Raw genomic sequence first — 12,103 nt, 5'->3', positions numbered from 1 at the left:
AGAAAAGTTAAATGTTAAGGATTGCATCAACAACTGAAATAAAATAATCTGTTACAAATTAGGTGATTTACAAGAGGCATATGAGAATTCACAACTCCGATTGAGGTTCTGTGGAAAGAAAAATTAAGTGTTAAGGATTGCATGAACAAATAAAACAAGGTGATTTGCAATGAAAATTGGTGTTACCCAACTCTTTAATTAAGCTTGGATAGATGATAATGAAGGTGGAGTACAGAGCCAATCATATTAATAAAATTTACCCTTAGTATTTTAGTTGTCAAGCTTAAGTTGAGGTTCGTCAATCCAATTAATTCCAACCCAACACAATTGAAATTTATTAGGAAAAGAAATACGTATATAAAATTATAAATAGCAAGCAATAAAAGAAATAAAATTGCTTCGGTCGTTAGAGCATTAAGGGGTTCACAATTACTTTTTTAATTAACTACAAATCAATTAGGCCACTCACAAGAACCTATTTTTGTCTAATTTTTGTTGTTAGTTATCTTGTATGTTGTTAAGAATTTTCATATACCTCACATAAATTGTCTAATGTGTATTGTAAATTGTCTTATTTTAGTTATTCATGCAACCCTTGAAATTTAACTTATCTCAATCTCCACAGAACCTCAATTATAGTTGTGAATTCTTGTGTACCTCTCATAAATCGCCTATTTTGTGTTGTAAATTTCCTTATTTTAGTTGTTTATGGAATTCTTGACATTTAACTTTTCTCTTCATAGAACCTCAATAGAGTTGTGAGTTCCTGTATATATCTTGTAAATTGCCTAATTTGTGTTGTAAGTCACTTTAGTTTAACCTTTTTTTTAAAAAAAGATAATACAAGGGCATAATGGTCTTTTCACCCATAAGATTTAATTTCATTTTGGTCAAAAGGGTGGAATGAAGTTTCAAAATCTTTGGAGGCTGTTGAAAAATAAGTTTGCTTAGAGGGGGCTGACTGAAATTTTCTTGATGAAGAATCACACAAGACAACCATGCTTTTCTGTTTTTCAAGTAAACTAATTAAAAGCAGCTTTGCCTAGAGGAACACGGCTAAAACGGTCAAATGAGAAACTTGAGCTGATAATTTCATTCTTATATTCATAAAATCAATCAAGAAAAACAAAATAATCAAAATTAAATAGGTATAAAGTACTTGTAATTTAATCTAATATTCTTCTCAATTTCTGCCTTATTTAATAATAAAAATGCATTTATATATAGTTGAGAATGCACTTTGGGATTATACTTTCCCTCTCTAATCTGTGCAAGAACCTATGTTCTATCTCAAGTTGGGTTTAAAGTGGTTCACAGTCTGATGGTTGTATTTATATTTTGAATGGTCCAGCTTCTGAAGTATCACAATGGCACTCGATGATCAAGAAGTTGGATATTCTTCAAGCTATTGCCGTTCAAATAGAAGACACAAGTATGATGTGTTTTTAAGCTTTCGAGGAGAAGACACCCGTAAGAATTTTACAGACCACTTATATGCTGCTTTGTGTCACAATGGACTGATAACCTTTAGAGATGAGGAAGAACTTGGGAGGGGAGAAATTATCAAACCAAGTTTGCTTCAAGCAATTGAAGAATCTTTGTCAGCAATTATTGTTCTCTCTGAAAACTATGCTGCATCCACATGGTGCTTAGATGAACTCCTAAAAATCCTTCATTGTAAGAAAGAGTTAGGCCTTCATATATTTCCAATCTTTTATGGCATAGATCCGTCTGATGTTCGGCATCAGAAAGGAAGTTTTGCAACAGCCTTTGAAAAGCTTGAACAGAAATTTGCACATGACAAAGTGAAGGTGCAAAGATGGAGGGATGCCTTGAGAGAAGTTGCTGACTTGGCTGGATGGAGCTCTAAAAATTGGTATTTTCTATGACTTCAAAAAATTATCATGACTTTGGGCTACGCTTAATATTAATGTTATTATTCTGTTATCTTTTTAGGTATGAAACGAAACTCATTGAAATAGTTACTGAAAATGTGAGGTCAAGAATAGTTGATCACCCACAATTCGATTCAAATGATGAAGGTGTTGATGATGGACTTGTTGGAATTGATGAGAAAATAGCAGATTTTGATTCATTTCTAGCAATAAATCGGAGGAAGTTCAATTTGTAGGAATATGGGGAATGGGAGGGTTAGGCAAAACTACTCTTGCTAGAATTGTTTATGAGAGAATACACAGAAACTATGAAGTTCATTTATTTCTTCATAATGTTAGAGAGGAATCTGTAAAAGATGGTGGTTTAATTTCACTGCAACAAAAACTTCTTTCCTGTTTGAAAAAATCAATCAAAATGGAAGTGTGTGACTGTTATGAAGGAAGAAAGCTGATGAGAAGAATGTTATGCGGTAAAAAAGTTCTACTTGTCCTTGATGATGTGAGTGACATAAGCCAACTTGAGAATTTGGCGGGAAAGGAAGGATGGTTTGGCAAAGGGAGTAGAATAATAATAACAACTAGAGATCAACATGTGTTATTATTGCATGGTGTAGTTTCTCAGTATGAAATGAATTTCTTAAGTCGCGATGAATCCCTTCAACTTTTTATTCAAATAGCTTTCAAAGGAGATCAGCCAAATGAAGATTATTTGGAGCTTTCTAGAAGGGCGATTAATTCTGCTCAAAACCTTCCTTTGGCAATCAAAGTGCTTGGTTCATTTCTTTGTGAAGAAGCATACCAGAATGGGAGAATGCACTCAAGAAGATTCCTTTAGATGGCCTTTTTGATATACTTAAAGTGAGCTTTGATGGACTGCGATCTAATGAGAAGAATATATTCTTAGATATTGCTTGCTTTTTCAATGGCTTGCGCAAGGATGATGTCATACAGATTTTAGAAAATAGTGGTCTTGATCCGGTAATCGGACTAAGAACTCTTATTCAGAAATCATTGGTAACTGAAGCTGAAGGGTGCTTAAGGGTGCATGATAGGCTTCAAGAAATGGGCAAGGAAATTGTTTTTCGCGAATCACCCAATGATGCTGGCAATCGTAGTAGGATATGGTCCTTGGAGGATGCTAGTCTTGTGCTTAGAAATATGAGGGTAACACTCTCCCCCTTTTCCATGATTATGCATTCTTACTTCAGCAATATATTCCATGCATTTTTCATGTTATTATTAGTTGGATTGACTTATTGTTTTATATATAGGGAACTGAAGCAATACGTGGTATAGTGGTACAATTTGACAAACCAGATGTCATATATTTGGACCCTAAAGCCTTCTCAAATATGAGTAATCTCAAGTTACTTATCATATCACATTCTTCACATGACCAATTGAATCTTCTTCATGGACTCAACTGTCTTTCCAATTCACTGAAAGTCATAGATTGGAAGGAGTATCCTTTAGATTCCCTTCCAGGTCAAACTCAATTTGGTGAACTTGTTGATCTAAAAATGCAACACAGCAAATTAAAGGAACTTTGGAGAGGAGATCAGGTAATTAATGTCCTTTGCTTAAATTTGTTTTTCTATAATTTATTGCATGCGTATCACTTCCTAGTTCTTGGTTTTTGAAGGCTTTTTTTTTTGGTTCTTTGCAGTTTCCACAAATTCTAAAGTTCATTGATTTGAGTCATTCAACAAACCTGATGAGAACATCAAACTTTGATAGAACTCCTAATCTTCAAAGATTAATTCTTAAGGGGTGTACAAAGCTTGTTGAAGTTCACTGCTCTCTCGGGCAACACAAGAATCTTGTCATTGTTAATTTTAAAGGTTGCAAAAGTATTAAAAACCTTCCAACCAAATTGGAGATGAATTGCTTAGAGACATTTATTCTCTCTGGTTGTTCAAAAGTTAAGAGGCTTCCTGAGTTTGGAAAAGGTATGACATGTTTATCAGAGCTTAATCTAAAAGGGACTGCTATATCCAAACTACCTCAATCATTGGTCAATTTGACTGGCCTTGCTATATTAAATTTAGAGTATTGCAAAAACCTGGTATGTCTTCCAAGTGATTTTAAAAAATTGAAAGCTATAAAGAAGATCAATATTCGTGGTTGCTCAAAGTTGTCAAGGCTTCCAGAGAATTTGAATGAAAATGAGGCATTGGAGGAGCTTGATGCGCGTGGAACTGCTCTAAAAGAAGTGCCTTCGTCCCTCAATAATTTGAAAGTATTATCTCTTAGTGCATGCAATGCTTCTGCACAATCATCCTCATGGAATCACTTCTGCCTTCTCAAGCAGGCATTTAGGCTTCAAAGGCCTTCAAGTTCAACTAAGTTTTTGTGGTCTCCATCTTTTTCAAATCTGTCATCTTTGGTCGAGTTAAATTTAAATTATTGCAATCTTGATAATGAATCACTATTCAGTGAAATAGGCAATTTATCATCATTGACAGCATTATTTTTGGGTGGAAATAATTTTGTTGAAATTCCTTTGAGCCTCATTTCCAAACTTCGAAAGCTTGAATATATTTATTTGAATGATTGCCCGAGGCTTCGGTTTTTGCCTCAGCTTCCAGCAAACCTGTCAGTGATAGATGCTGGTAATTGTCCATCATTGAAAAATTATGTGTGTTCACAGCAACTATGGGAATTCACTGAGGAATTTGAATATCAGGTTTGTTGTAGTTCTCTTCACTATCATTTGTTTCACATCAGTCATTATAATTCCATAACATCCCAAATTTTTTGTTATAGACTTCATGCCAATATGAATTCTCATCAGTAGATGGATATAAAGTTTACATTCTCAGTGACATGAGGTCTGCAATTGTGAGTTGGAACGAGTCACAAGTTGTGAGTTATTTGAATCTCTTGAATTTCTAATTTATTTGATTTTATTATTTGACTATTTCTTACACATTAATTATTATACATCTCACATGAATAGTTTTCATCACAGGATGACTTCTTCCTGCAACCGACTCGCATATTAACTATTGCTGGTAGTGAAGTGCCATCCTGGTTTCACAATCAAAGCTATTTTTGTGCGAAAGATCTCCCCTATGGGCATCCTCCAACAAATGTGTCATTCATAGTAAATAAGCCTGATTCATGCTGTTCAAGTGAATGGTGGGGCATAGCTGTATGCCTAGTGCTAGAAAATGATTTGGAACATGCGAAGTATGATGCTCGGGCCGCACTTGGTTGGACTTATAGAGTTTCTAAAGGTGAATATCCAAATTCAGGCCGTGCTTATGCCACTTTTGCGCAGTCCAGATTTGGCCCCCAACTATGTATCATTTACATTCGTTTTTCCTCTTTTGTTGTGGAAAAACCACTTCAAATGGTTTTTTTCACACCGTATGAACCAGCATCGTCATCTTTGAAAATAGTACAGTGTGGGTGGCGGGTGTTGTGTAAAGAAGATGTTGAGAGAAGGCGAAACACAAGGAGTGACGAAGGCTGTAGTGTCAGCACTACTGATGATAAGTTCATTGATGAATGTAGATGATGAGTTTGATGATGGAGAGCCCAGCCCCTTCCAAGGGATGAGAAAAGATGGAACAACCACTTGACAGTGAGCTCAAACAAAATGGAGGCATTCGCCTGCTACAAATTAAATCGTTTATACATATTTATATTTTTCATGTTATTACATTTATTTAGTGGCTGAAAATGACATATGCACCTTCCTTTTTGTTGTGCATTGTTTTCACTCTTGTCAAATTATAATTCTCATGCATCTATTGTAAAGTTGGCGGAGAAAAAAAAATACGAGAAGTTATGCCAGTCTACTATTAAAATTAAGTATTCCTTAATAGTGCTAAACATCTCTGAAATAGTTACAAAGTGACATATTTCGAATTTTGGGTTTAGAAACTCAAGAATAAACTTGATTTAAGTAGGTTACTAAACATAATTTAACGGGAGTCCTAGCGATACCATGCGAAAATAAAAACATTTGTCCTTGAGAGGAGTGAAGAGTAAATTAAATAAAATGAAATAGGTCATACTTAAAAGTTAAATTTTCAGGTTATCATCTAAGTACGAGGGAAATTCCGTAAAAAAAAAAACTGAATATATGAAATTCTAATTCAAGCAGCTAAGGCTTAAAAATGACACAATGAAATGAGGCACGAACTGACATTTTGGAAATGTTATAAAATTACCTATATGTCCTTTTGATTCTCGACACTGCCGTGTTCCTTTCTTCAGTAGATGTTCAAATCTCTTTTGCTTCCTGTGTTTTTTCTTTTTCAGAATTCTGCCATATATGTTTGGTGCAGATCATTTGAAAGCAGAAAATGCCCATTGTGAGTAAAGCACAACAATCTGAAGTCGAGATATAGAAAGATCATTACCCCTCCCGCCACAACGCTCACAAGGCACGGAAGCCACAATGTTACCAGACGCAGTATAAAAATTGGAAGCAATAATGAATGCATCAGTGGGGGCAATGCTTGTCGCTTATGCAAATTTTCGAAGGAAACCATATGGTATCAAAAGAAGAGTACAATCCCATTTTGCAGCTCCAAGGATGAGCTCACAGTAAATGGCGCCGTAAGAGAATCTTCTGTATAACTTCATTACACAACTCCAAATCTGATTCAGTTTCAATTTCATTAATAAACCGAAACTCCGTAAGATTAAAACCGAATCGAACATCCGAGTGATAGAGTGATGCCGGTAGACTATAATGAACAGACCGAAACCAAAATAGAAGAAACAGAATGGAAACACAAAACTGTTACCTTAAAACCAAGAAACAAGGAGAGAGCAGTTGCGGCGAGAACACTAACAGTGGCGAGAAGGGTCTGGGTCTCGAAATTGAGAGCGGAACTACTGACACCGTTAAACAGCAAAATGGGATTGATGATCATCAAAAGCCCACCAGGTCGCGTTGGTTCCTTCTTGGGTCTACCCTTAGAGAGGAATCGAGGCAGTGAGGACAATCGGAATTTGGAACGAAGAGACTGAGAAGATGGGGAAGAACAGGAACAGTGGAAGGAGGAGGAGGAGGAAGAGGATGTGGTGAGAGAAGAGAGTGGAAGAAGAGTGGAGTGAGAGAGAGAAGCCAATGGCCCATGGATAAAAGAAATATGGAAAAACCATATTGGAGGTACCTATACTTTTTTCAATTTTCAATTTGGTACCTATGTTTTTTTTGTTCTTAACTAAATCTTTATTTTTCCTCTATTAACATCATTAATCCTTATGTAGAGACTAAAAATATCAATAGAACAAAGTTATAAGAGCTAATATTACTAAAAAGATAAAATTAAATATTTAATTAAAGGGAAAAAACACATAGGTACCAAATTAAAAATTGAGAGAAAGTATAGGTACCTTCAATATGGTTTTTCCAAGAAATATAACACTCACCAGAATAAAAGAAAGAGAGAGAAAGAGAAGATTGTTACCGCCTGCTTCACAGCATTGGGCCATGGCGCCTCACACCCTCTAGTTTTTCCAAGGACCATTTTGGAATATCATAACTTGTAGGATAATTTCGTGGAAGAAAAATTGGAGTAATTGATATTAATATTAGTGTATTACAGTTAATACAATTTTTATCCCCCAAATTTAAAATCATAGTTTTTAATTTCTTAAGTTTCTTTCCATTCAAAATATTGATCAGTATAATTTAATAAAAATTTGAATCATTTTATTCTTTGAGGGGCTCAAAATTAATGGTTTTAAATTTGATGGACCGAAGGTAAGATTTGTGCAAATTTGAGAGAGTAAAGATATTATACTAAGTTATCAACCCCTTAATATTATTATTATATTTAATTCTAATCATAAGAACTCGTTTATAAACTATAAATGAAATTTTATAATTAGGATACGAGGTAATATAATATTATTATTTTTTGGTTGAATTACACATGATATCCCTGTTATTTTTAAAACATAACCCCATCCTCTTAGTATTTGATGTGTGTATGTCCCTTAAATTTTTTGGTTCTTCATCTCCTCTCGATAAAATGAAGAGGGTGTTTGTGGAAACTTTTAAACGGTTCCAAACAGTCCCTGAACAATGTTTAAGATTATGGTTGGTCTTCTAATTTTTACCAAATCTTTTCACTTTAAACTGTTGGTAAAGAATCAAACGAATGGTGGAGTAGAGAAAAATAAAGAAGGTAAAGAAAAATCTCATCTTTAAATCAGAGTTGTGATGAGACCAAATCTGTGAGAGTGGAGTTTCCACCAAAGCCACACAAAGGGGCTGACGCTGTTGATTGAATCAATCAGTATATATTGTTATGAACAGTGAAGTCAGAGAGAAAATGAAAGTGATACTGGCTTGGCTAAAGATTTATTTTTACATTTTTAGTGGTATCGATTGATTGATATTGAATTTAAAAATTAGAAAATGAATGGAGGCTTTTAGTTTGTAATTAGAAAAATAAGTACATATAGTTAGTCAAATGTATATTAAGTTTCATTTTACTTAGTTGAGTTTCAATTTAGTCGTCCTTCAAAGCATAAAAGAAAATCTAGAAGTGCGGCTAAGCTATTGAAGTTAAACTTGTGGTAATGATTAGGAAAACTTTATCTGGCCGCTAGTTCAATAAGAAAAACACACTACAATATAACCTCTATAAGGTCCACTTTCGGCGGCAACAAAAAAAATCGCCGCTGAAGGTCCATTTTCGGCAATTTGTTTATTAATATTGTAAAATAAAATATATATTATTATATTATACTTTCAGCGGCGACAAAAAAAGTCGCCGCTGAAGGTCCACTTTCAGCGGCGACACTTTTGTCGCCGCTGAAAGTCTTGGTTTCAATGGCGAACTTTCAGCGGCGACTAGAAAAGTCGCCGCTGAAGGTCCACTTTCGGCGGCGACACTTTTGTCGCCGCTGAAAGTCCACTTTCGGCGGCGACACTTTTGTCGCCGCTGAAAGTCTTGGTTTCAGCGGCGACTTTTTTTGTCGCCGCCGAAAGTCGTCGCCTAAAGTCTATTTTTTTGTAGTGACACAAGCGTATCAACGTCATATTATAATATTCACTTGAAATATTTGAGCTCAAATGAGTGACATATGACTAAAGGAGCAAACTAAACATGATATAATGTGGATACTTAAATCTTTTTTCCCCTTATAAGCATGAGCATCTTATTAAAAGCAAGACAAATACCACATCACATAACAATATGTAACATGAGGTGAAAATGACATGGATATTGCTCAATACACAAATCCAAAATATTAACGGGGTTGGGTCTAACGGAAGGGCTAGTCCCTCACAATGTGACGAACCAATATTCGTATCCTAACTGGGAGAGGCACCTATATTTAATGCCCGATAGTGCCTCGAATAGAATTGTCTCTGATAGGACGATACCTATGTTGTAACCAAAAAAAAAAAATCCAAAATAAATATGGGCTAACCTTTACACATGACTAGGCCCCATAAACAAGCTCCCATTTCATTAATCCGCAAAGGTTGCGCTAGAGAATCACTAAGCTTTGGAGATATTTTATAAAATTATTCTAAAAATAAATACAAATATATTATCAATTAATATTCAATATTCAATATTCAAATTGAATTAAAATATTCAATATAAAAATAAAATAAATAATTATTATAATTATAAATATATAAATAATAGAAAAAATTCTTTTTTTTTATATTCTATATTTTATTAAATTTATTAGGAATTAGTTGAATTGGCTATTTCTAACAAATATGTGTTGGATTTCTTAATCATCATTTTTAATGACGTGTATTGGAAGTACACTTTAATTTTGTAGGAATTTCTTATAATTAATAGAAATATATTTTTAAAAAAACTATAAATTTTTGAGATAAAATAGATTGAGATCTTATATTTAAAATTAAATTTAATTCTCAACTCAGTCTTATATTAAAATCATGAGATAGTATATTTTATTGTCCATGCCATAATTTATATCGATGAAACATGGTTCACCCCCCCTTTTGCAAGGAGCTGTGGCATATTTAAGGGAGAGATTCGTACAATCTAAGTCACTATTTTCCATGATCAGCCAATGATGAATATCTCTGCTCGAAGGGACGTGATTGGCTTCGGCGGGGAGAGTTCAACAATGAAAACAAGAGTTAGATAATTCGTTGTGGCTCCATGATCAAAGGGCCCATTTTCGCGGCTTTAAGGTCCATGATTGGACTGTCACCACTTAGATATCCATGAGGAGGCGATCTGTTGCCCATTGTGCTCCCTTGTTGGTCGTACAGAAAGGTCAATTAGATTTCTTTCTATAGTGGTCTGTATGATATGCAAGTGTATTATCTCTTATTTTTAATATAAGAATTATTTATCTAAATTAAGTAGGTTAAAAAAATTAATTTAGTTATTTATAACAAATATATATTGATTTTTTTTATAATACTCTTTTTAACTATGTGCATCATAGCTACCATTACAGAAAATTTCATTACTATATGTAATTAATAGGAATATTTATGAGAAAAATTATAAATTTAGAAGAAGAAGCAGATTTACATGTTGATTTTTTTTATAATATCTTTTTTAACTTTGGGCATTATATCTGTCATTGATGAAAGTTTTCTTACTATATGTAATTAATAGGAATATTTATGAGAAAAATTACAAATTTAGAAGAGAAAACAGATTATTGTAGTCTTATATTAAGAATTAAAATAAACCCTTTATTTAATTTTTATATTTAGAATCGAATATACTATTACAATTGATTGGGCTAGTGGTGACGGGGTCTTGAATTTTTGGACTTCCACTCTAATATTTCAAAGGCATGCATGTTCACAAGATGCCTATGTTCAGGCACCATGGCAATCTTTGAACTCAATCCTTTTACTCATTCATTAACGACTATTCTAATATTTTCTGTTTTACTTTTTTTAATTACTACTTTCGGTTTTTAATATAAGAGTTAGATAATCAATTTATGAATATTAAAGAAATTATTTTAGTTAATTATTTATAATAAATATGTGTTGTCTTTCTCAAAATGTCGTTGTTAGTCATGTACATTAGAATGAAAACCTTTTGACATGTGTAATTGTCATAAGGACTACGTTGGGGGAAAAATGAATGAATATGGGAGATAAAATAGATTAGAGCATTATATTTAGAACTAAATCAAGTTTTCAACTAATTCTTATATTATTTGGCCAAAAAAAAAACTAATTCTTATATTATGGCTATGCTTTGTTCTTGCTATGAAGGAGGGAGGAAAGAGTGGTGCTGATGGAGGAAACATCAACTGTGTCTGCAATGTAAATATTGGAATTGGCTTCTCTCTTTTATTTTAATTTATTTTTCCTCTTTTGTACTTTAGTGAAGAACGAACCGTTAATCGTTTTAGATTCACTTCAAAAATTAACCGAATTAATACAATATAGTGGACGATCTAGGTCGTATTCACTTTGAGGAGCCGAAAATGAAATTAAATTATAGTAAATAAATGCAAACAACCTAAACTATAAAAAGGATTTTGATTTGATGAATTGTTAACTAAATGTTATGAATTAAATTGAAATTAAAATATTTGTTTTTTTAATGTTTTTATATGAAAATGATTAAAATGAATGATGGTGAAAGAAATGAAAATAAAACACACGAGTAAACAATAATAATAATCAACCTTCAACTCAACAGCGCAAGCAATCCTCACTTCAACAGATACAGGAGTTAAAACAATAAATTAAGAATTATAAATAAGTTTTTAATCCAACAACCGAGCCACCTCGAATTGTCACAAAATATTTTCCAAAATCCCAACTTATTAACTACAACTAGAATAGTAAAATGGAATTAAGGATGCTAAAAGCCAATGCTTAATTGTAACTCTTAAATACAAAATAACATAATTAAAACTAACAAGAGACAATATGATCCAAGATTCCAAGTTATCTCAGAAAATTACAACATATTAATTCCAAAGTCAATGCAAATGTCATAACCACAATAGTATAGTTGAAATTAAAGCTATAAATAACTCAATATCAAATGCTAAACAGTAATCTAGTCACAATAGTTTTCAAATATAATCAGATTAAACAATACAAAATTTTTCAATAATCAGAAAAACTATTCTAAGACTTAGGAATTATTAAACAACTATTGGATAGGAAATTAAAGTAACTAAAACTCCCCTTACGAAGATCCAACCTCCTGCCATTGCTGTTGGATTGGAGAATCACAGAATCTTAGCCACGGATT

The 12,103-nt window shown here is 33.1% G+C and overlaps 1 protein-coding gene across 1 annotated transcript; it reads left to right on the top strand.

The window, feature by feature from the left end:
* Window positions 1-1,367: 1,367 nt before the first annotated feature.
* Window positions 1,368-5,418, top strand: LOC114760937 (disease resistance-like protein DSC1). Its single transcript, XM_028950250.1, has 7 exons — window positions 1,368-1,876; window positions 1,957-2,127; window positions 2,687-3,059; window positions 3,167-3,457; window positions 3,562-4,581; window positions 4,662-4,760; window positions 4,855-5,418. Exons 1-7 carry the CDS (start codon window positions 1,368-1,370, stop codon window positions 5,416-5,418), a joined length of 3,027 nt encoding a protein of 1,008 aa, XP_028806083.1.
* The last annotated feature ends 6,685 nt before the right edge of the window (window positions 5,419-12,103 follow it).

Source organism: Neltuma alba, unplaced genomic scaffold, assembly GCF_004799145.2.
Source record: "Neltuma alba isolate B1F8T4 unplaced genomic scaffold, ASM479914v2 tig00011052_pilon, whole genome shotgun sequence".
Lineage (NCBI taxonomy): Eukaryota > Viridiplantae > Streptophyta > Magnoliopsida > Fabales > Fabaceae > Neltuma > Neltuma alba.
The sequence above is the reverse complement of the archived record's forward strand: the minus strand, read 5'-3'. Positions and strand labels throughout refer to the sequence as shown.

Excerpts from the sequence above, each read along its gene's own strand:
- LOC114760937 (XM_028950250.1), top strand. The coding sequence starts at position 1,368 with ATGGCACTCGATGATCAAGAAGTTGGATATTCTTCAAGCTATTGCCGT. Across the intron at positions 1,877-1,956 it reads GGATGGAGCTCTAAAAATTG|GTATGAAACGAAACTCATTG; the intron begins GTATTTTCTATG and ends TTATCTTTTTAG. Across the intron at positions 3,060-3,166 it reads TTGTGCTTAGAAATATGAGG|GGAACTGAAGCAATACGTGG; the intron begins GTAACACTCTCC and ends TTTTATATATAG.